General features: G+C 51.7%; 2 protein-coding genes across 3 annotated transcripts in view; one reads left to right on the forward strand and one right to left on the reverse strand.

The window, feature by feature from the left end:
- The window catches only part of LOC141998465 (butyrophilin subfamily 1 member A1-like), a 42,302-nt gene extending 38,064 nt beyond the window's left edge, over positions 1 to 4,238 (reverse strand). For both annotated transcript variants that reach the window (XM_074971317.1, XM_074971316.1), the window contains exons 1-2: positions 4,089 to 4,238; positions 147 to 263 (exon numbers count right to left, since the gene is read on the reverse strand). In XM_074971317.1, the coding sequence (XP_074827418.1) occupies positions 147 to 252 (106 nt within the window). In that variant the 5' untranslated portion in view covers positions 253 to 263; positions 4,089 to 4,238. The remainder of the gene's footprint in view (positions 1 to 146; positions 264 to 4,088) is intronic.
- Positions 1 to 24,277, forward strand: part of LOC141998456 (butyrophilin subfamily 1 member A1-like) — a 321,911-nt gene that overhangs the window by 284,103 nt on the left and 13,531 nt on the right. The gene's annotated exons all lie outside the window — the stretch shown is intronic.

Here is a 24,277-nt window from a genome sequence, read left to right on the forward strand (position 1 = left end):
AGCAGTGCCCTGTGCTTTCTCCACATTGCTGGCTGTGGGGAGGTTGAGCAGACGTGGTTTATAAGACAAGGCAGTGATGTGAGATGTACGGTGATGACCAGCAACAGCAACAGCAGCAAACCCAGCGAGGAGGCCGGAGCTCCTACCTGACGCCAGCCTGTGAACCTGTAGAGTGAGGCAGAGAGAGACGTAGCCAGGCAGAGCGGAGCTCACTGTGGAGCCGGGGGCGAACGAGGGAACCTTCCCCGTCATCGTAGCTTGGTCTGGGGAACAGCAGAAATAACAAATCAGACGGTGAGTGTGATTCACTGACAGTGCCACGGTTGTCTGACTTTCACAGCCCTGGTCCATGGATCAGTTATGTTTACATTAGCACAATTCCGAATATTCGTACACTAAGGTCAGAGGGGACCATTCGATCATCTAGTCTGATCTGAGGTACAAGCCAAAGACTCTCACCCATTTACCCCTGTACTGAGCCCAAACTTGTGTTTGACTGAATCATCTTCCAGAAAGTCACCAAGTCTTTATCTGAAGACAGCAAGAGATGGACAATTCATCACTTCCCGTGGTAGTTTATTCCAGTGATTAATAACCCTCACTGTTACAATTCTGTGCCTTAATTCTAATTTGAATTTGTTCATTTTTAAATTCCAGCCACTGGTTCTTGTTATGCCTTTCTCCACTGTATTAAAGAGAACTTTAGTACCATGTGGCAGATGGGGAACTTTACTGAAATCTTTTTGTGAACTATCGGTAGGACTCTGTACCGATCCCCTTGGCATCGCTGCTGCTTTGGGGGAAAGAACTGCTTCTCTCGCTGGGACACAGCCGAACAGGCTAGGTATCTGAGATGTAGAGCCACTCAGACTGTCTGGGCTGGGATCAACACAGATCAATGGAGGATCTTGAAAAGACAACGGGAACATCTGAGCATCAACAACTGAGCATCAACTCCTAGAGCAAGTTTCTTCCCCCACCTCTCTGCAGGGAAGAGGAGCAATAGCCCAGACCTGGAGCACAAAGGGAGAAGGTGTCAGGTGTCTGTGTTAAAGAACTGGGCTGACAGAGACACAGGAACTCACTTGGGATTGAGACACAAAAAAAGGGACAGGGAGCGAGTGAGCCAAGCTGGACCCTGCAACAACACGGCTCAGTGGAGCCCCAGCTCTGGACCCCTCTCTTAAACTTTGCTTCTCTGGGCTGACCTAAGGACTTTCGGATTCCATAGGCCAGGTGACTAACACATTGTTACAGATATTCACTGAGAACACTGAGCCCTGAAAGGGTAGAACAAGTCTCCTGCAGGAGTCTGGCTTGGTTGGACTTGCTGCAAGGAGCCACAGAGAAAGCCAGGGATCGCTGGTGCTCAAAGGCCCAGTTTGTGAGTCACTGAAGCCATGGACCTGTCTCTGTGGAACTGTGTGGATCGTGGGGTTCAGAACAATAAAGGCGTCACTCCCAAGGGCCTGGCTGAAGGCCAGGGCACAGACCAGACCTTGTGAATCCATGACACAAGGTCACCTCTCACTCTTCTCTTTGCTAAACTGAATAGATTGATCTCCTTCCATCTCCTTCTGTGAGGTGTTTGCTCCAGCCCCCAAATCATGTTTGTGACCCTTTTCTGCAGTGTCTGGGATATTTTGGGGTGCAGTCATGACCTGTAAGGGGTTGCATCACTGCCTGCCCTGCCCTGCCCTCCCAAGTGCAGCTGCTCAGAGCTCCTAGGGAACCTGCCCACGTCACACAGGCACCTGCCTGGGAGCAGTTCAGAGCTGAGCTCTCTTGGAAATAATGACCCTCGGCTTCTAGAGGCGGTGTGGCTGTGAAGGGCAGTGTGGGGCTTCCGACAAGGGCTCACACCACATAGCACTGATGGAAGCTCTGGACTGTGACAGGACAAAGTGGCTGTTACCTGCCTTAGGCCAGGACAGCCACAGGGGCTGGCATGGCCCAAAGAGCAGCCACACTGGGGAGGAAGTAGGTGAGAGCAGGGCTGGCAGGTGAGTCACTCACTGAGCACCTGCATTCGGTGGCAACTGCTGATAGCAAGCCAGTAAGAGGTAAAGCTCCCCCCTTCCTCCCAGGAACCCCCCTAAGGGAAGCAGCAGCCTCACGTGCCCACCTTTGGGGTGAGCCCTCCCCCCTCCCCAGAATGCAAAGGGCCTCGAGGGCACAGACAGGTGCAATTTACACTTGGAGGGGGAGATTTTCACAAACACAGGGGAGTTAGGATCAATGGGGCTTGTGCTCCTGAATTCCTTAGGAGCTTTAGAAAATCTCCCCCTCCCTGGCTGAAAATACTCATCAATGCAAAATTAACCAATGACTATTGGGGGGATAGGGTTTGTTGCTATGATCTCCAGGTGGCCCAGCCCCACCCTATGGGCCTCAGCTCCTGCAATGTTGTTCAGACAGCCTGGCTCAGACACTCCTCTCCTGGGCCCCAGCTGCTCTGCTCTTCTCCAAGAAACAGGTGCCAGCAAGCTAGGGAAACAAAAAAGCAAGATGGTGCCTGGCTGCATGCAACAAACCTGCTGAATTCTCTGGGATCTTGGAAAAATGCTAAATCCCATCACCGGGGAATGTTGTGATAATTGGGGTAAAAATGTCCCTGAATTGTCAGTGGAGCTGTGAGACGTGAGCAACATTAATAAAATATCACAATAGCCTATAACAATAAATGCTGATAGGAAGAGCTGCAAACAGAGCCAGAGCTACCCCTTTGGGTGCCCTAAGCAGGAATAGCGGGGGGTGGCCCTGACCCACCCCTGAGAAGTCTAACTGCATTATTTCCACAAATCATGGTGCCTGAGCTGCTCGGGGCCCTAAGCTACTGTTTAGTCTGCTTATGCCTAGCATTGCGAGTGGGCAGCTTCTCAACTCAGGGGAAGGGAAGGGACCTAGTGGGCGGGGCAGAGTGGGGGTGGGAAGAGTTGGAGTAGGGGGGTGGAGTCTCAGGGGAGGGGGTGGGGCCGGGATAGGGCACCTGCTGGCAAAACCAAAACCAAAAGTTAGCACCTATGGCCTCTCTCCATCCCCCACCCAGGCAGTGACTTATCCCGTGTCCTGGCAGGTGGCTGGGGTGGGGTTGAAAGGCACTGCCAGGGGACCTTGTGCATGTCTCTTCCTCGCTGGTGTCTCTATCCCTGGCTGGTCGCTTTGCCCATGTGCTGGGAGCTCTGAGCTGCTCCCCATGGAGGGAGAGCAGGAGAAACCAGCCTCTGGTGACCGGGGGTCTGGGCACAGCTGGGCCCTTGGGGGAGAGGCTCAGGGGTCTATGCACTGGGCTGGAGCCTGTCTGGTGTCACTCTGTGTGTCCGGTCCCTACCCCTGCCCCTCCCCGCAGCTCCTGCTCCCCCGGCCATCCCCTGGGCGGGCTCCAACTGTGGGCTGGGACTCTTGCCAACTTTTGGACAGAACAAAATCGAACACCCTTACCTCACCTCTTCTCCGAGGTCCCCCCCACTCACTCCATTTCCCCCCCCCATCGCTCGCTTTCCCCCACCCTCACTCACGTGCTAATTTTAACCGGGCTGGGGAGGGTCCCTTTTCGACTGGATGTTTGGTTGAAAACTGGACACCTGGCAACCCTAAGTGCCAAGGTGCTGCACTCCCCCCACCCTGCCCCAGCTGTGTCTGGCCACAGCCCCCCAGGGGTGGGTGCGGGGTTGGTGTGACCCCTGCCCCGCTGGGAGGGGCTGTGTCTGGGCCCCCGGGGCTTTGGTGGGGTGTGTCAGGGCAGGGCAGGGCAGGGCAGAGAAGGTGCCTCGGGTCACAGGGCTCCCTGGACGGGGGAGCACCCGGCCTCCCCCCACCTGGCCCCCTGGCCCGGCCCGGCTGTCGGAAGACGCCTGCCCCGTTCATCTCCATGGGCGCGCTGCCTGGGGTGACCATATTTCCTCAAAGGGCAAACGGGGACACCCCCTGGGGCTAGCCCGAGGCCCCCCCACCCTATTGCTCAGAGCTGGCCTGAGCCCTGCACTCCCCCAACCCAGGTCTGGCGTCAGCCCCCCCCCCCATGCGGGGCTGGCCCGAGCTGCTCATGCCCCCCCTGCGCTGGCCCGACCCGCACCCAGGTCACTCACCGAGGCTGCAGCCCCGGTTCCGCACACGGGGTCACGGAACCGGAGGGTTGGAGACCGGACCCGCCCTCGTTATTTGTGTGAATTTGTAGCTGAATTGATCAGGCCGAGCCCCCCCGCCTGGGCCTCCCCGCGCTTCAAAACTGAAAGTACCAAAGTAGCAGAAACTTAAAGTCACGGTCCGTGGCCCGGGCTGGGTGGGGCGGAGCAAATTCCTGTTAAAGTCACAGCCCCAGCAGCAGGGCACGGAGCTGGCAGGGATGGGCCTGGTTAGCCAGTGTCGGGGTGTCAATGCCCCCCCCCCGCTGTTCCAGCCCCCCAGGGATCGCTGGGCTCTCAGTAATTCCCCCGCCCAGCCCCGTCCCCACAGCCCTGTCCGGGGCGGGAAACGAAGCAGCAGCAGCAAAAAGCACCAGCCAGGTCACCCCCCCGCCCCGGGGGGAGGCGGAATGAGGACGGACAATGAGGTGAAGTGGGTTTTAGCTTCTGCTCAAATAAATGTGTTCGTCTCTAAGGTGCCCCCAGGGTTGTTTCTGCTGAAACAGACTAACACGGCTGCCCCTCTGAAACCTGACAGAATGGGGAAGGGGGGGGAGGATGCTGCGGGGGGAGAGGGGCTGAAATCCGGAGTGACTGAGTGGGACCAAGGTGGGAACCAACAGCGGATCAATGTGGGGGTGGGGGGGGTGACTCAGGAACTGCCCGGCTGTAGCTGGCTCGGCTCCTGCAGGCGCTCAGGGGGGCACAGCGGGGGGGGGTCAGGGAGGGCAGCAGCAGCTCTGGGACTCGCAGACCCCCCCCCCCGGGAGCAGAGCTGGGGCAAGGAGGGGCCCGTGGTGCAGAGTCACTTTCCTGCCCGGCCCCGGCCCTTTCCCCGGGTCTCTCCCCTCCGCTGCAGGCTCCGGCTCAGGGGCTGGTGTCTGCAGAGCCCGGGGCTGCCCCAGGGGCTGGTTCCAGCCCCCGGCGTGTGTCCCCCCCGCGGGAGTGCAATGGCCAAGTCTGAGTGTCAGGGAAAGCTGCGGGGGGCTCAGGGCTGGGGCTCGAGGCGGCGGGTCCCTCACTGTTACCCTGTCACCAGCAGCCCGGAGGGGAGGAGTCCATGAGTTCCCCTCACCCCAGCGCTGCTCCTTCCGAAACAGGGAGCAGGAGCAGGCGGGGGAGCAGAGCCCAAATCTGGTGTCCTGTCCTTGCTGCTCAGCGCAGATGCTCCCAGCCACCAACACCCCCTGCAAGCCCCCCATCTCCAGCCACTTCCCCAGCAGCCCTTAGTCACAGCAGCACCCCCTGAGACCAACATGATGTGTGAAATGGGAGGGTTTGCAGGATCAGGCCCTCGTCGGCTCTTTCATATATTATTGCTGCATATTTCTAACAGGGGAAGGCGGGATCCAGGAAGGGGGTCTGAGCGGGGGAATTCAGCACAGGAGCCCCGGGGGCGGGGGAAGGGACTGAGATCCAGGCAAATGAAGCTGGCCAGTGTCTCAGGAAACACTTCCCATCATAAGTTCCTACCAGTAGCAAAAACTGAAACTCACTTGAAGACTACGAAATTAGGTCAATTTTATAGAAGTTGATTTTTCAGAAGCGACTTTATACAGTCGATTGTGTGTGTCCCCACTAAGTGCATTAAGTCGGCGGAGTGCATTCACAGTACCTTGGCTAGAGTCGACTTTCAGAGTGTTGCACTGTGGGTAGCTATCCCACAGTTCCCGCAGTCTCCGCTGCCCACTGGAATTCTGGGTTGAGATCCCAATGCCTCATGGGGCAAAAACATCGTCGCAGGTGGTTTTGGGTACGATACCCCTCCCTCCCTCCATGAAAGCAACAGCAAACAATCATTTTGCGCCCTTTTTCCTGGATTGCCCGCGCAGACGCCATAGCACAGCAAGCATGGAGCCCACTCAGATCACTGCTGCAGTTGGGAGCATTGTAAACACCTCACGCATTATCCTGCAAAAAAGAACGGGAGTACTTGTGGCACCTCAGAGACTAACAAATTTATTGCTCAAAAAAATTTGTTAGTCTCTGAGGTGCCACAAGTACTCCTGTTCTTTTTTGCAGATACAGACTAACACGGCTGCTACTCATTATCCTCCAGTATGTGCAGAAGCTGCAAAAGCAGGTGAGGAGGCGACGGCAGTGCGGTGACGAGAGTGATGAGGACATGGACACAGACTTCTCTCAAAGCATGGGCCCCGGCGATTTGGCCATCCTGGTGGCAATGGGGCAGGTTCATGCCATGGAACACCGATTCTGGGCCTGGGAAACAAGCACAGACTGGTGGGACCACATAGTGTTGCAGGTCCGGGATGATTCCCAGTGGCTGCGAAACTTTCACATGCGTAAGGGCACTTTCATGGAACGTTGTGACTTGCTTTCCCCTGCCCTGATGTGCAAGAATACCAAGATGAGAGCAGCCCTCACAGTTGAGAAGCAAGTGGCTATAGCCCTGTGGAAGCTTGCAACGCCAGACAGCTATTGGTCAGTCGGGAATCAGTTTGGAGTGGGCAAATCTACTGTGGGGGCTGCTGTGATCCAAGTAGCCAATGCAATCACTGAGCTGCTGCTATCAAGGGTAGTGACTCTGGGAAATGTGCAGGTCATAGTGGATGGCTTTGCTGCAATGGGATTTCCTAACTGTAGTGGGGCAATAGGGATATGCGTTCCATCTATCTTGGGACTGGACCACCTTGGCAGCCAGTACATAAACCGCAAGGGGTACTTCTCAATGGTGCTACAAGCACTGGTGGATCACAAGGGATGTTTCACCGACATCAACCTGGGTTGGCCGGGAAAGGTACATGACGCTCGCATCTTCAGGAACTCTGGTCTGTTTGAACAGCTGCAGGAAGTGACTTACTTCCCAGACCAGAAAATTACCATTGGGGATGTTGAAATGCCTATAGTTATCCTTGGGGACCCAGCCTACCCCTTAACGCCATGGCCATACACAGGCACCATACACAGGCACCCTGGACAGTAGTTAGGAGCAGTTCAGATATAGGCTGAGCAAGTGCAGAATGGTGGTGGAATGTGCATTTTGACATTTAAAGGCGCGCTGGCACAGTTTACTGACTAGGTTAGACCTCAGCGAAAGCAATATTCCCATTGTTATTGCTGGTTGGTGTGTGCTCCACAATATCTGTGAGAGTAAGGGGGAGATGTTTATAATGGGGTGGGAGGTTGAGGTAAATCACCTGGTGGCCAATTACATGCAGGCAGACACCAGGACAATTAGAAGAGCACAGCAGGGTGTGCTGCGCATCAGAGAAGCTTTGAAAACCAGTTTCATGGCTGGCCAGGCTACGGTGTGACAGTTCTGTTTGTTTCTCCTTGATGAAACCCGCCCCCTTGGTTCACTCTACTTCCCTGTTAGCCAGCCCTCCCCGCTTTGATCACCACTTGCAGAGGGAATAAAGTCATTATTGTTTCAAAATCATGCATTCTTTATTAATTCATCACACAAATAGGGGGATAACAGCCAAGGTAGCCTGGGAGGGGTGGGGGAGGAGGGAAGGAGGGAAGGATAAGGCCACACTGCACTTCAAAACTTATTGAATGCCAGCCTTCTGTTGCTTGGGCAATCCTCTGGGGTGGAGTGGTTGGGTGCCCAGAGCCTCCCCACCCACCACGTTCTTGGGCGTCTGGGTGAGGAGGATATGGAACTTGAGGAGGAGGGCGGGTGGTTACACAGGGGCTGCAGCGGTGGTCTGTGCTCTTGCTGTCTTTCCTGCAGCTCCACCAGACGCCTGAGCATGTCAGTTTGCTCCCCCCATTAGCCTCAGCATTGCATCCTGCCTCCTATCATCACCCTCCCGCTACCTCTCATCACGCTCGTCCCTCCTCACATCGCTTTCATTTAATGCTTTCCTGGACTCCATGCATGCTGCTGAGCTCTATCAGCTCTATCAACAACTGCATGATCTCTGAGAACATGTCATTGCAAGTGCCTTTTTTTTGCCTTCTAATCTGCGCTAGCCTCTGGGATGGAGATGATAGGGGGAGGGTAGAAATATTTGCAGCTGTGGGAGGAAAACAAGGGAGAGTAATATTTAAAAAGATACATTTTAGAGAACAAAGGGTAGACTCTGTCACAGTGAATCAAGCGATTCACATTACATAGCACATGTGCTTTCGGTACAAGGTTGCATTTTGCCTCTTGTATTGAGTGCCTGCCAGTTTGATATGAGAGATCACACACGCACGGCTGGGCAACAGAATTTGGCTTGCAGGCAGCCATGGTAAACCAAAGTGTTTTGGCTTCTTCAATCTTCGTAACATGTGGGAATGGTTTCAAACAGCAGTGCCCTCCTTTCCATTACCAAGCAAAGCCCGTTGGGTTGGCCATTTAAAAGGATGGACTGTGGTTTTAGGGTTAATGTGCAGAACAACCCAACCTCCCCACCATCCAATTTTCTGGGATGATCACTTCACTCCTCCCCGCACCACGTGGCTAGTATCAGGGAAGATCCCTGTCAGCCAAACGCAAACAGCTCAGCATGAATGGGCCTCCCCCCACCGCGTGGCCAATAGCGGGGATGATTTCTTTTCAGCCAAAGGCAAACAGCTCAGCAGGAACAGGCACCTCTGAATGTCCCCTTAAACAAATTTCCCGTATTTCAACCAGGTAACCATGAATGCTATCACTCTCCTGAGGCTAGCACAGAGAGATAAAGAATGGATGTTGCTTGAATGCCACCAAAACCGGGCCCATTCGCTGCGATGCTCTGTGCTGCAGTGATTCCAGACTACTTGCTACTGGCTTGGCGTGGTAAAGTGTCCTACCATGGAGGACGGAATAAGGCTGCCCTCCGCAGAAACCTTCTGCAAAGGCTTTCAGAGTACCTCCAGGAGAGCTTCATGGAGATGTCCCTGGAGGATTTCCGCTCCATCCCCAGACATGTTAACAGACTTTTTCAGTAGCTTAACTGGCCGCGAATGCATCCCAAGTCTTCAGGGCAAATTAATCATTAAACACGCTTGCTTTTAAACCATGTATTATATTTACAAAGGTACACTTACCAGAGGTGCCTCCTCTGGCTTCATGTTCCGGGAGCCCGCCTTGGGACGGTTGGGAGGGTATTGGCTCCAGGGTGATGAACAGTTCCTGGCTGCTGGAGAGAAGGGATTCTCCGCTTGCCTGCTGTGCGCTATCCTCAACCTCCTCCTCCTCATCTTCCTCGTCCACAAAAACCTCATCCCTGTTGCTTGAGACTCCCCCCTTGCAGGTGTCCACGGACAGGGGTGGGGTAGTGGTAGGGGCCCCCCCTAGAATGGCATGCAGCTCATCATAGAAGTGGCATGTCTGGGGCTCTGACCCAGAGCGACTGTTTGCCTCCTTTGTTTTTTGGTAGGCTTGCCTGAGCTCATTAATTTTGACGCAGCTCTGTTGTGTGTCCCTGTTGTAGCCTCTGTCCATCATGCCCTTGGAGATTTTGGCAAATATATTGGCATTTCGTCTTTTGGAACGGAGTTCTGCCTGCACGGATTCTTCTCCCCATACAGGTTTCAGAGTAACAGCCATGTTAGTCTGTATTCGCAAAAAGAAAAGGAGGACTTGTGGCACCTTAGAGACTAACCAATTTATTTGAGCATGAGCTTTCGTGAGCTACAGCTGTAGCTCACGAAAGCTCATGCTCAAATAAATTGGTTAGTCTCTAAGGTGCCACAAGTACTCCTTTTCTTTCTCCCCATACAGCGATCAGATCCAGTACCTCCCGTTCGGTCCATGCTGGAGCTCTTTTGTGATTCTGGGACTTTAAGGTCACCTGTGCTGATTAGCTCACCACACTAGCCAAACAGGAAATGAAATTCAAAAGTTCCCAGGGCTTTTCCTGTCTACCTGACTAGTGCATTTGAGTTGAAAGTGCTGTCCAGAGCAGTCACAATGGTGCACTCTGGGATAACTCCCAGAGGCCAATAACTTCAAATTGCGTCCACACTACCCCAAATTTGACCCAGTGATGTCGATTTCAGGGCTAATCCCCTTGTCGGGGAGGAGTACAGAAATCGATTTTAAGAGCCCTTTAAGTCCACAAAACAGGGTTCGTCGTGTGGACGGGTGCAGGGTTAAATTGACTAAACGCTGCTAAATTCGACCTAAACTCGTAGTGTAGACCAGGGCTAAGTGTTTGCAGTAGCAGTCCCCTAGGTGCCTGTTTCTGCCTCTAGTCATGTGCACTGTTGCCTCCCATTAGGCACCCATACACCTATCTCCTGCCCAATCACTAGGACCAACCATGAACCTGGGGAAAACAGGTGCTCCTCCGCTTATCTTGCCTGCAGGATCTGAGCCAGCAGGTCTACTCGGGGTACATCTACACTATCCGCCAGATCAACAGGTAGTGATCGATCTATTGGGGATCGATTTATTGCGTCTAGTGTAGATACGATAAATCGATCCCCGGTTGCTCTGCCATCAACTACTGTACTCCACTGTGGTGAGAGGTGGAAGCGGAGTCAACGGGGGAGCGGCAGAAGTCGACCCCGCACTGTGAGGACGGGAGGTAAGTCGACCTAAGATACATTGACTTCAGCTACGCTATTCTCGTAGCTGAAGTTGCGTATCTTAGGTCGATCCCCCTGCCAGTGTAGACCAGGGCTCAGAGGCCAACCATCAGATCCAGTCTCAGACAAAGTCTGGCCAGAGGAGGATGTGCCATCCCAATAGTTAGAGCACTCACCTGCAATATGAAGAGACCCAGGTTCACTGGCCCCCTGTGTGAGGGAGAGAAAGGACTTGCACTGGGGTCTCCCACACTTCTTAGGAGAGCCCTCTAATAATTTGTTTCTAGTGTGTTTCCAGGTGCTGGAGTTAGGCTGAATGGTCTATAATTCCTTGGGTTGTTTTTGTTCCCCTTTTTAAAAATAGGTTCAATGTGCCCTTCTCCAGCCCTTTGGGACCTCACCTGTCCTCCACAAGTTCTCAACAATAATTATTAACAATTCTGAGATTGCTTCAGGGAGTTCTTTATGTGCACTAGGGTGAATTTCATCCGGCTCAGCTCCAATACATCTAACTTATCGAAATACACTTTAACCATGTTCTTTCTATATAGTGGCTGGCATTCCTCCCTCGTCACTGTTAATATTAATTGTGTGGAGTATCTGGTCACAATTTTAATGAAGAGTGAACCAAAATAGGCATTAAAAACCTCAGTGTCTGCGACCAGGACATGGGTGATCATGCCTAGTGGTCAGAGCAGGAGTCATTAGCCAGGAGTCAGACACCAAGATCAGAATAAGAGTCAGAATCTTGATGCCAGACCCAGGGATTAGAGCTGATGTCAGAGGTCTGGAATCAGAACCAAGAGTCAGAACCGGGTTACTTGGAATGAGGCAAGAGAGGGGTGAGATTGGGGCCAAGTTAGGAGCAGGGCTAGAACAAGGCAGGAACAAGACTGGGAATAAGCAGGTGCAGGAGCTGTCACAGTCGTGGGATAATGGCTTGACCTGCCACTGAACCACTGTTGCTGGTGGACTTAAGAGCTGATCTGCTGACTCTGCCAAGCAAATCAGGCAGTGTAGCCCATCAGGCATCTTACTACAGGCCAGCTTAAGTGGTTAGGTTGCCCAGAGACTGGCAGGCCCTGATTTCTAACAGTAGAACCCACCCCGATGGCATCTCATAGGGGCCTCATGGCTTAGTTTCTTGGGGTACTTCCCATGGGGCTCTTGCAAGAGATCCTGGCTATGGATGTTCTCTACTGTGACAACTGGAGCCCCGTGGACGGCGCTTCCTGCAGTAAGTGACTGGGGAACAGTAAAACGAAGGGGGATTGACGGGGACCAGGCGTGCTGAAGATTCAGAGAGAGACAGTTTCAGGGGGTGGTTAAACCCTGGGAGTGTGTGACCAGAGAGAAGGACTTTTGCAGTAACAGGGTCCCCCGGGGGATTGCAGCGAGCAGTCCCAGGGGTGGAGGAGTCTGCAGCTCTACCCTCGCAAAGAGGAGGTGACTTGGAGAAGGGCTGGCACACTAGGGGTTCTCCCTGGAAACCGTGGGGAGCTGAGAGCACACAGGCCTGTGAGTCCACAACAACTTGGGAAGAGCGGAGTGATGGTCTGTCACCGTCTCCTTAAGAAGGACTTTGTAACCCTGTGCAGAAAGAGAGGGTTGAGCATTGGAAAGTTCACCAAAGCAGAGTTAATTGTGCAGCTGGAGGAGGATGATCGCTCTAAGGAACAGATTCCTGACCCCAACTGGGGCTATAGCAGGGTCTGGGAGCAGCTGGAGTGGTAGCCAGGTATCACAAAGACTCCTGTCCCTGACCAGACGAGGGTCTTCACAATCGGGTTCCCCATTCGGGGATCGGAGACGGACGGGATTGGAGCTGAGTCTGACAGAACAAGAGGACTGTGAGAGACAGCGAGAGCCCGAGAAAGAGCTGCAGAAGCTGCAGCAGCATGAACTGGCGATGGTGGAGAGGAGAGGCATAGGGGACCTCCCAGGGGTGAGTAGGGATAGACCCTGGGGGGCCAGTTCCGCAGGGAACCTCGAGACTAAATTGCTGCCCCTGGTTAAGGGAGGGGGGTGAGATGTGGATGCCCACCTCACTGCCTTTGAGCAGGCTGGCGATTTGAACCAGGGGGACCCTGCGGAAAAGCCCCGGTGTCTAGCTCCCTTGCTGGGTCCCAAGGCCGTAGACTCCGTCAGCCAGATGGGTGGGGAGGTGGACGGGCTCCCACTCCTGACCCCAACCTATATGTCTGTGTGGAGTTTCCTGGGGCCAGGCCCCTCGAACCTCCAGTGGGAACGGAAGGTGATGGTCAGTGGGGAGACATTCCTGGGGTGGCGAGATCCTGGGACAGAGAGAACTGTTGTCAGGCCCTGGGTGGTGCAGCCTCAGATGCTGAGGGGCTGTGTGAGGGTCCCAGGGACGAAGCCCCTCGCCCTGCCTATAGCCCAGATCCCTGTGCAGACCCAGGAGGGGTGGGGCTGGCTGGTCGTTGGGCTTCTCCAGGATACCAGCTGTGAGACCCTGTTGTGGGGTGACTGTGTCTCTTTGGGACAGGATCCATGCCTTGCTCCTGTAACTGCCAAGGGTTTGAATTTGAATCCAGGGAACCAATTGGCAGAGAGGAAAATGGTCAGTGAAAATGCAGATGATCTGGCTGGCAGGAGGGAGCAGCTGCTAGGCTCAGGCTACCTGCCTGCCTGTAACCAGACCCCTGGGGCTCCCTGCCCCCCTTGCGCACCGGAGAGGGGGCTCACGCTGGCTCTGATGCAGTGAGGAAAGCAGCGAGCTCGCTGCCTACCCCACTGGGACAGCAAGGGCAGCGCTGAGCAAAGTGGGAGCTGTGACCCCAGCTGAGTGGGGGGAGACACAGGCAGGGCAGGGGATCTGTTGGGAGTGGCAAGGTGCTGGGTAAGGAAAGTCTGGATGAGCCAAGGCTGCCTTGTGAGCTGATGGCTTTGTCTAGTCAGCAGGGTGGGAAGGCGAGGAGAGTGGAAGATGAGTGTCCCTGGACCTTACCTGTTAGCTGGGTGGAGAATTGTGACAGTGAAGGAAATGTGCCTGTGTCTGTCAGGGGTATTGACTTGCCTAGGGAGGGAGCTACCCTGATCTCCAAGCAGTTGTCTGTGACCAGCCTTTTGTGCTGGGACAAGGGGAATGAGATCCCAAGCTGTGTGTCTGGTAAAGGAGAAAGTGTGTCCGGCTCTTCTTTGTCTGTGGAGCAGACAGAAGGGGCCTTTCAGCCTGTGATGGTTGAGAATAGTGCAGTTGTCTCAGAGCTGGTTCTGGATTCAACTAAAGCCCAGGAAGGGAATGGTCCTAAGTTTGTGTCTGCTCGGGAGAATGGCACTGTAACTAGGTCGCATCCAGTTAGGGTCTATGTAAAACCCCAGAGACCAGACAATTCTGGTGCTTGTATTTTGCCTGTTGCTAGTGTGTTGTTGGGAAAGGGTGGAGCAACTCTGTCTAATTAGTGCTCCAAGCTGCCCCGTCTCTGCAGCTCCCAGGCACTCTGGACCCAGAGCTCCCTTTGCGTAGGCACGGTCACCCCACAGCTCCCCCACTGCAGCCACTGACACACCTGGGACTTGTCACGTCCTGGGCAGACTCACAGATTTCCCAGGAGAGTGACATGGACAAAGGGACAATCCTGGGAAAACCTGGACAGGTCGGGTTGCCAACTTTCTAATTTCACAAAACTGAACACATCTGCCCCTCCCCTGCCCTGAGGCTCTGCCCTTCCCCCTCTCCGAGGCCCCGCCCTCACTCACTCCATCCCCCCTCCCTCCGTCGCTCACTCTCCCCCACCCTCACTCACTTTCACTGGGCTGGGGCAGGGGTTTGGGGTTTGGGAGGGGAATTAGGGCTCCGGCTGGCAGTGCGGACTCTGGGGTGGGGCCAGGGATGAGGGGTTTGGGGCACAGGAAAGGGCTCCAGGATGGGGCAGGGGATTGAGGTGCAGGGGGGGTATGGGCAGTGGGCTGGGGGTGTGGGCTCCAGGTGGGGGTGCTGGCTCTGGGGTGGGGCTGGGTATGAGGGGTTTGGGTTGCAGGAAGGGGCTCCGGGCTGGGGCCGAGGGGTTCAGAGTGAGGGAGGGGTGCGGGCTCTGGGGTGGGGCTGGGCATGAGGGGTTTGTGGTGAAGGACGGAGGCCTGGCAACCCTGTTGACAGGTGCCAACCCTAGGTCCTGTCCACACGGCCCAGTAACACCCTGCTGAGCTGGGTACAGGCAGCCACATGCCAGCCCAGGCCCCTGGCAGGGACGCTGAGCTGCTATGGTCACTAACAGTGTTAACTCTTGTCAAAGTCAGATTCAGGACTCACATAATTTGTCAGACCACTCTGTTTATTAGCAAAGCGCTTTGCCAATGAACCCATGTGATTGTGAGCCTTCTGCAAAAGCTCAAGCTAACTTATTTAAACAGATAAGGGAAAGCCAATTTAACATGAGAGACAAAAGGAGGCAGAAACTGACAAATATACATACATATCTTATTTGCATACTAACGTTTACCAATCTTCTAGCTCAGTAGGAGCTCTAAGTTAATTAGTTTGAGGACCCATTGTCTCACACTCCTTAATGTTTCTCTTCCTGACAACTATATTTCAACAAACCTTTCAAGTAGCATTTCTTTAATGAATTATAATTTCAATATAAAAAAGAAAAGGAGTACTTGTGGCACCTTAGAGACTAACCAGTTTATTTGAGCATGAGCTTTCGTGAGCTACAGCTCACTTCATCGGATGCATAGCATATTGTGGAAACTGCAGAAGACATTATATACACACAGAGACCATGAAACAAAACTTCCTCCCACCCCACTGTCCTGCTCGTAACAGCTTATCTAAAGTGATCATCAAGGAGGGCCATTTCCAGCACAAATCCAGGTTTTCTCACCCTTCCCCCCCCCCTCACAGACACACATACAAACTCACTCTCCTGCTGGTAATAGCCCATCCCTCTTTGAAACCTCTCTTTATAATGTGCATGATAATCAAGGTGGGTCATTTCCAGCACTAATCCAGGTTTTCTCACCACCCCCCCCCCACACACACACACCCCCCTCCAAAAACCACACACACAAACTCACTCTCCTGCTGGCAATAGCTCATCTTACAATGTGCACAGCAATAATCCAAGTTTAACCAGAACGTCTTGGGGGGGGGTTTGTAGGAAAAAAACAAGGGGAGATAGGCTACCTTGCATAATGACTTAGCCACTCCCAGTCTCTATTCAAGCCCAAATTAATAGTATCCAATTTGCAAATGAATTCCAATTCAGCAGTTTCTCGCTGGAGTCTGGATTTGAAGTTTTTTTGCTTTAAGATAGCGACCCTCATGTCTGTGATTGCGTGACCAGAGAGATTGAAGTGTTCTCCGACTGGTTTATGAATGTTATAATTCTTAACATCTGATTTGTGTCCATTTATTCTTTTACGTAGAGACTGTCCAGTTTGACCAATGTACATGGCAGAGGGGCATTGCTGGCACATGATGGCATATATCACATTGGTGGATGTGCAGGTGAACGAGCCTCTGATAGTGTGGCTGATGTTGTTAGGCCCTGTGATGGTGTTCCCTGAATAGATATGTGGGCACAGTTGGCAACGGGCTTTGTTGCAAGGATAGGTTCCTGGGTTAGTGGTTCTGTTGTGTGGTATGTGGTTGTTGGTGAATATTCGCTTCAGGTTGGGGGGCTGTCTGTAGGCAAGGACTGGCCTTTCTCCCAAGATTTGTGAGAGTGTTGGGTCATCCTTCAGGATAGGTTGTAGATCCTTAATAATGCGTTGGAGGGGTTTTAGTTGGGGGCTGAAGGTGACGGCTAGTGGCGTTCTGTTATTTTCTTTGTTAGGCCTGTCCTGTAGTAGGTGACTTCTGGGAACTCTTCTGGCTCTATCAATCTGTTTCTTCACTTCCGCAGGTGGGTATTGTAGTTGTAAGAATGCTTGATAGAGATCTTGTAGGTGTTTGTCTCTGTCTGAGGGGCTGGAGCAAATGCGGTTGTATCGCAGAGCTTGGCTGTAGACGATGGATCGTGTGGTGTGGTCAGGGTGAAAGCTGGAGGCATGTAGGTAGGAATAGCGGTCAGTAGGTTTCCGGTATAGGGTGGTGTTGATGTGACCATCGTTTATTAGCACTGTAGTGTCCAGGAAGTGGATCTCTTGTGTGGACTGGACCAGGCTGAGGTTGATGGTGGGATGGAAATTGTTGAAATCATGGTGGAATTCCTCAAGGGCTTCTTTTCCATGGGTCCAGATGATGAAGATGTCATCAATATAGCGCAAGTAAAGTAGGGGCGTTAGGGGACGAGAGCTGAGGAAGCGTTGTTCTAAATCAGCCATAAAAATGTTGGCATACTGTGGGGCCATGCGGGTACCCATAGCAGTGCCGCTGATCTGAAGGTATACATTGTCCCCAAATGTAAAATAGTTATGGGTAAGGACAAAGTCACAAAGTTCAGCCACCAGGTTAGCCGTGACATTATCGGGGATAGTGTTCTTGATGGCTTGTAGTCCATCTTTGTGTGGAATGTTGGTGTAGAGGGCTTCTACATCCATAGTGGCCAGGATGGTGTTATCAGGAAGATCACCAATGGATTGTAGTTTCCTCAGGAAGTCAGTGGTGTCTCGAAGGTAGCTGGGAGTGCTGGTAGCGTAGGGCCTGAGGAGTGAGTCTACATAGCCGGACAATCCTGCTGTCAGGGTGCCAATGCCTGAGATGATGGGGCGCCCAGGATTTCCAGGTTTATGGATCTTGGGTAGTAGATAGAATATCCCAGGTCGGGGTTCCAGGGGTGTGTCTGTGCGGATTTGATCTTGTGCTTTTTCAGGAAGTTTCTTGAGCAAATGCTGTAGATGCTTTTGGTAACTCTCAGTGGGATCAGAGGGTAATGGCTTGTAGAAAGTGGTGTTGGAGAGCTGCCGAGCAGCCTCTTGTTCATATTCCGACCTATTCATGATGACAACAGCACCTCCTTTGTCAGCCTTTTTGATTATAATGTCAGAGTTGTTTCTGAGGCTGTGGATGGCATTGTGTTCTGCACGGCTGAGGTTATGGGGCAAGTGATGCTGCTTTTCCACAATTTCAGCCCGTGCACGTCGGCGGAAGCACTCTATGTAGAAGTCCAGTCTGCTGTTTCGACCTTCAGGAGGAGTCCACCTAGAATCCTTCTTTTTGTAATGTTGGTAGGCAGGCCTCTGTGGATCATTATGTTGTTCAGAGGTATTTTGGAAATATTCCTTGAGTCGGAGACGTCGAAAATAGGATTCTAGGTCACCACAGAACTGTATCATGTTCGAGGGGGTGGAGGGGCAGAAGGAGAGGCCCCGAGATAGGACAGATTCTTCTGCTGGGCTGAGAGTATAGTTGGATAGGTTAACAATATTGCTGGGTGGGTTGAGGGAACCATTGCTGTGGCCCCTTGTAGCCTGTAGTAGTTTAGAAAGTTTAGTGTCCTTTCTCTTTTGTAGAGAAGTAAAGTGTGCGTTGTAAATGGCTTGTCTAGTTTTAGTAAAATCCAGCCACGAGGAAGTTTGTGTGGAAGGTTGCTTTTTTATGAGCATGGGGCTCGGGGCCTGGCCTGGGCGTGCTGGCCCCGCCACTGCTTGCTGGACTCCACTGAGGCTCCGTCGGCGTTTGCTGGCCTTCCTGCTCCCCTTCGGTTTCAGATGGAACGTTCCCCTCCATTTCCTTGTATTTACAGTGCTCAGCCAGGACCCCCAATGCTACATCCACCAGCTCCGCTTCGTTAATACAATAGACAGTCACGGTCCTTGCCACAGCTGGCTTCTTCGCCTTCTTGAGTCTCACTGCTGACCTAGTCTTTCTTGGCTCTACCTCCCGCACGGCCATCCATGGCGGGAGGACCCTCTTCTTTGCCTTCCACACAGCACTTTCCATCTCCCAAGGCAGGGCCTCAGGCCAGCGGCGAGCAAAGGGCTGGGCCCCCGGCGCTCACGCCTCCTCTCGTGGCGCGGAGCAGCTGCCCGGGCAAGACCCCGGGGCCTGCCACTTTTCCAAGCACCGCCCTCCCCGGCTGGAAACCCGCGTTACACCAATGTGATATATGCCATCATGTGCCAGCAATGCCCCTCTGCCATGTACATTGGTCAAACTGGACAGTCTCTACGTAAAAGAATAAATGGACACAAATCAGATGTTAAGAATTATAACATTCATAAACCAGTCGGAGAACACTTCAATCTCTCTGGTCACGCAATCACAGACATGAGGGTCGCTATCTTAAAGCAAAAAAACTTCAAATCCAGACTCCAGCGAGAAACTGCTGAATTGGAATTCATTTGCAAATTGGATACTATTAATTTGGGCTTGAATAGAGACTGGGAGTGGCTAAGTCATTATGCAAGGTAGCCTATCTCCCCTTGTTTTTTTCCTACAAACCCCCCCCCAAGACGTTCTGGTTAAACTTGGATTATTGCTGTGCACATTGTAAGATGAGCTATTGCCAGCAGGAGAGTGAGTTTGTGTGTGTGGTTTTTGGAGGGGGGTGTGTGTGTGGGGGGGGGGGTGGTGAGAAAACCTGGATTAGTGCTGGAAATGACCCACCTTGATTATCATGCGCATTATAAAGAGAGGTTTCAAAGAGGGATGGGCTATTACCAGCAGGAGAGTGAGTTTGTATGTGTGTCTGTGGGGGGGGGGGGAAGGGTGAGAAAACCTGGATTTGTGCTGGAAATGGCCCTCCTTGATGATCACTTTAGATAAGCTGTTACGAGCAGGACAGTGGGGTGGGAGGAAGTTTTGTTTCATGGTCTCTGTGTGTATATAATGTCTTCTGCAGTTTCCACAATATGCTATGCATCCGATGAAGTGAGCTGTAGCTCACGAAAGCTCATGCTCAAATAAACTGGTTAGTCTCTAAGGTGCCACAAGTACTCCTTTTCTTTTTTCTTTTTACGAATACAGACTAACACGGCTGTTACTCTGAAAAATTTCAATATAATTCATTCTACTTTCACAATCCCTCCTTTTGGTCAAGCTGGGTTCCACATATCAATCGTTCTTTATCTCTTTGTTCATCAGTGATATTTAAAATCATCAAATTAGCACTCTGATTTGGGGCAGCTATCTGTGTAGCATGCCTGACACAATTTTGGATACAACAGGAAAGTAACTGAAAACATACAATAATTATTAGGATTCCAAACAGGAGAATTAGGGCTCCCTAAAACAACCAGTTTCCTATGCCAGAGAAATTGAAAAGGTTACTTAGCCACTTCCATAAAGAACTTGGCTCTTTGTGGGGAAGATATGCAATTTGTTCTAAGTGGCTAGCACAATCTATTACCTCATTGGTGTTGTCTGGTATATACACACAACAGTCTTTTCCAATGAGAGCACAAGTCCCTCCTTTTGCCGCAAGCACTATGTCCAATGCCTGATGGTTTTGGAGGGCCATCTGTCGGATTGCCCCAGTTTCTTTGGCCAGGGCTCTTAAACTTTCTCCGGTTTCATTTGCCATTATTTCAACTACTGCTTGTAACCTTAGGAGCCTTTTTCTATGGTGTATTACTCCCCCTAATGGTATTAAGGAACTGCCAATGGCCTTTTCCCAGGTTAAGGGGCTTATGTTATTTACGTGCTGTTGGGCATCTGTTAAGTCCCTTCTTTTTCGCCTGAGATTGCGGAGGCGTTCTCGAGGGAAGGTTCCTAGCACTCAGAATTGTGGGAAGAGTCGGGCAGGATAACAGATTCCTGACCAATTAGCTGTTAGTTCGGTATAAGCTCTGGTCCCACACACCCAGTGATGGCCTATTAAGGCTGGGAAGGGTCGGTTGCACCCATTTGTCATATAGGTGTTTGCATAGGAGGAGTAGCATCCCCCAAAGGGTACCGGGTAATTCTCCTTATGAGGAGTGGTGTTATTTGCATGACTTTGAAAGTTTGTATTGTTTTCACTAAGGTTACTGCAGAGGGAACATGAGATTGATTTCTCTGTTTGATCCCAGGTTGAGAAAAAATTCATATCTCCATACCTGGCCCTCCACTTTTTAGTTTTGTTTGAATAATCCCATACTCCATTGGCCACAATATGCTGAAGGCAACGGCTTTTCCCCAGATCCAGCCCTGTCCCATTGCACACCCAACACCAATGACCTTTTCCCTCCACCACACTTATCCATTGAGATGCATTTATTCCCACTGCTTCCCAAGTGTCATTGCTGTTCCATATTTTGTTAAACGGACGAGGCCCTCCAGTGAGGTCTGGGGACTTGAGTGGGATAGCCAGGACAGGAACACCAGTTTGAGAGTGGGCTGGGATGTGGCTGCAGACCCAGCAATTAGAAATATTAAGGGTCTGAGCTATCCGCACCTGCTGCTGGATAAAAGAATTGTCATCGTGGTCTCCCCAGACCGTAAGATACCAGCAGCCGAGGAACAGCGTCTTCTTCTGGCAACCCTTACGAGAGAGTAGATTGTAAGGTATTGCAGACTGTTCCTGTAGGTTTTCTTCTGGAGTCAAAATTGACTCTGCGTTGTCCTGAGGTGATGATTGGTTCTCTGGGGATGGTGCCTTCTTACACTGTGAAGCATGTATCCACGCTGCGATGCCAGATAGTTTAACAGCCGTCTGTGTAGTAAGCAGTACCTGATAAGGACCCTTCCACCGGGGCTCCAAGGCGTGCTTTCGATGATGGCGCCGTACGTAGACCCGATCACCTCGCTCGAGGTTGTGGCAAGCGTCGGAGGTGGGTTCCGTGGGCCAGGCGGCTCGAACCTGTGAATGGAAGTGACTTACAGCTTGCATTAGTCCCTTGCAATACTGAAGGAGCGCTCTGTGAGTCAAGTTCAAATCTGGAACGGGAGTAATGGTAGTCATAGCTCGCATAGGGCGCCTCATAACAATTTCAAAGGGACTTAATTTATGCCTTTGGGACGGAGTGGATCTCATGTCCATAAGGGCTAATGGTAAGGCTACTGGCCAGCTTAATCCTGTAGAGTCACAAATTTTAGCAAGCTTATTCTTAAGTACACCATTTCGTCTTTCAACTGCACCTGCACTCTGTGGGTGGTAGGGACAGTGCAACAGGTGTTTGATATGCAATATACGGTCCAGGTGTTGAACAAGTTGTCCAGTAAAATGTGTACCCCGATCACTGGACAGAGTAGCAGGAATTCCCTTGGCAGGCATAATATGATTTAACAAACATTTGGCAACAGACAGCGAGTCAGCCTTGCGACAAGGAAAGGCTTCAATCCAACTGGAGAATAAACATTCCATAACCAATATAAATTCATATTGTTGACACTTAGGCATTTGTGCAAGAACAGTGCTTGAGGCAGGCCCCGGAACCCCTGGGCCACTTTTACAGGTTTACCAATATTATGGCTTTGGCAAATGATACAGGCTGCACAGTGGCGGGCTGCAAAAGAGCTAAAATGGGGGGGCCCACCATCCTGTCTTAGTTACAGCAGAGACCATCCCCTCCTTTCCGACATGTGAAACACCGTGTAGCAGGGTGGCCAGAGATGGGTAGAGTGAAAAGGGGGCTACAAAGGTGCCAGTAGGCGAGCGCCAAAAAGAATCGGGATGTAGAGAGCAACCTTGGGCAACCCAGGATTCTTTCTCGGTTTCTTGGGCAGAGTCTTGGAGCAGGGTGAGGTCAGTGAGGGACCAGGAGGTTAAGAGGAGAGCGGAGAACAAGGGAATCAGACATTTCGACTAGGCGCGCTGCAGCAGCCACAGCACGCAGGCAGGGGGGTAAGCCTTGGGCAACAGGGCAGAGAAATAAGCCACTGGGCGGTTCTTTTCTCCGTGCATCTGAGTGAGAACTCCAAGTGCACACCCAGATGGTTCGTGGCAGGAAAGGATAAAAGGCTTAGAATAGTCAGGCAGCCCTAAGGCAGGGGCAGAAGCCAAACCCTGTTTGAGGGAAACAAAGGCAGAATTGGCCTCAGGGGGCCACAGCATGGGGTCAGGCACAGAGAATCGAGTGAGTTCCTGGAGAGGTTTTGCAAGGGAGGCATACTGGGGAATCCATTGTCTGCAAAATCCAGCCATGCCGAAAAACTTCTGGACCTGGCTTGGGGAGCGGGGTCGGGGAAAGCTAAGGATAGCTTGGACGCGAGTGGGAGAAAGTGCACGGGAACCCTGGGAGAGGAGAAAGCCAAGGTATGTGACAGAAGCTTGACAGAATTGTAGTTTAGAACGAAAAGCTTTGTGACCCTTATTTGCTAGGGCAGTAAGGAGCACTAAAGAGTCAGTTTCAGAGGCAGACAATGAAGGGGAACAGAGGAGTAGATCATCTACATATTGGACTAGTGTGGACCTGGACAGGAAAACAAGGTCAGCAAGGTCTCAGGCTAATGCCTGGGAAAAATATGATGGGCTTTCAGTGTACCCCTGGGGCAGTGTGGTCCATGTGTACTGTTGCCCCTTGTAGGAAAAGGCAAACAGGAACTGGGAGTCAGGGTGAACCGGGACAGAAAAGAAAGCAGAGCACAAATCAACAACAGTAAAATGAGTTGCATCTGGTGGGATAGAAGCCAGAATCTTTGAGAGAGGCAAGTTTTGATTCTGTCCACCTATGATTTGCCTCTTCTCACCACTGCATGAAACAATCAACCTCTCCTTTTGCCAATTTAGTTTTAGGTTGGCCGAGTTTGTCTTTTAAGACGTCTACTCGGTCTTTGTCCCAAGATTCTAACAGTGGCCACTGAATTTTGGGATTCTCCTGAGTTAGCCTTTTGCATTCCCATACACATCTTCCCCCCGCCCCGACCATCCCCTCCAAGGTCAGCCTTTTGAAGCCATCCCCCACCCACGTCATGAGGTTTTCTGTTCATTAAAACACAACAATGCTAGCAACAAGACAAACACCACAAAACATAGATCCATGGTATTCTGAGTTATTCTTCCGCTGGCGCCAGCTTGCTTGTAGAGTCTAAAAACAAAAGAAACAATTTTCACCCCCCTGGTGGGGACAGATTATTGCTTAATAATAATACCACTTTCTTTTACAAATTTCCTTGCTAATTGCAGGAAAAACAGAAGAATTACCTCCAGGCTGTACTTATTTTGTTCTATAGTCAGGCTGTTCTATAGTCAGGCTAGTGAATTACCCCACTCACTGGTCATTTATGAAATTCATGAGGTGGCGTACCTCAGTTTCCCCTCTTGTGCAACAGACCATGTTTGCAATAGTTTCTCTGCTGTACAAGCTTTAAGTTTATTCTCAGGTAATAGCTGAGACACAGCTTCAGATTTTAGCACTATACACACACACAAAATTCTCTTTTGCCTAACATCCCTTGCACTGTGATTACTCTTTTACACAACTGTACCCCGATTACACTTCCATCTTGTACAACTAGACACAACCAGGAGCAGCCAAGTTAAGTTCCAATAGAAACCCCTTCCATCCTTTAGTGATTTTGATTACATTACCCAAAAGTCAAATCATTTTGATCAGATTCTCTCTCTGCCTGCAGCAGTCCCCTATAGACCATTTCTGTGGGAAAAGGGCCCATTTTCCCTCAGAATAGCTGTAAAGGCTTTTGGGGACAGAAGCATAGTGGTGGTAGTAGCCACTCTATCTGACCCCCTTAGCCTAGACCATTTTTCCAGAAATTTACAGGAGTCCGGACTCTTCCTAAAATACATAAACCGAGCCGGCGTTCCTTTAGGGAACTGTCCCGACGTAGGTGTCTGGTTACCCATACAGGAGGACTTTACACACCAATCACACAAGAAGGAAAGTCAGGTTCGTCAGAG

The sequence above is a fragment of the Natator depressus genome, chromosome 14, assembly GCF_965152275.1.
Source record: "Natator depressus isolate rNatDep1 chromosome 14, rNatDep2.hap1, whole genome shotgun sequence".
Classification (NCBI taxonomy): Eukaryota; Metazoa; Chordata; order Testudines; family Cheloniidae; genus Natator; species Natator depressus.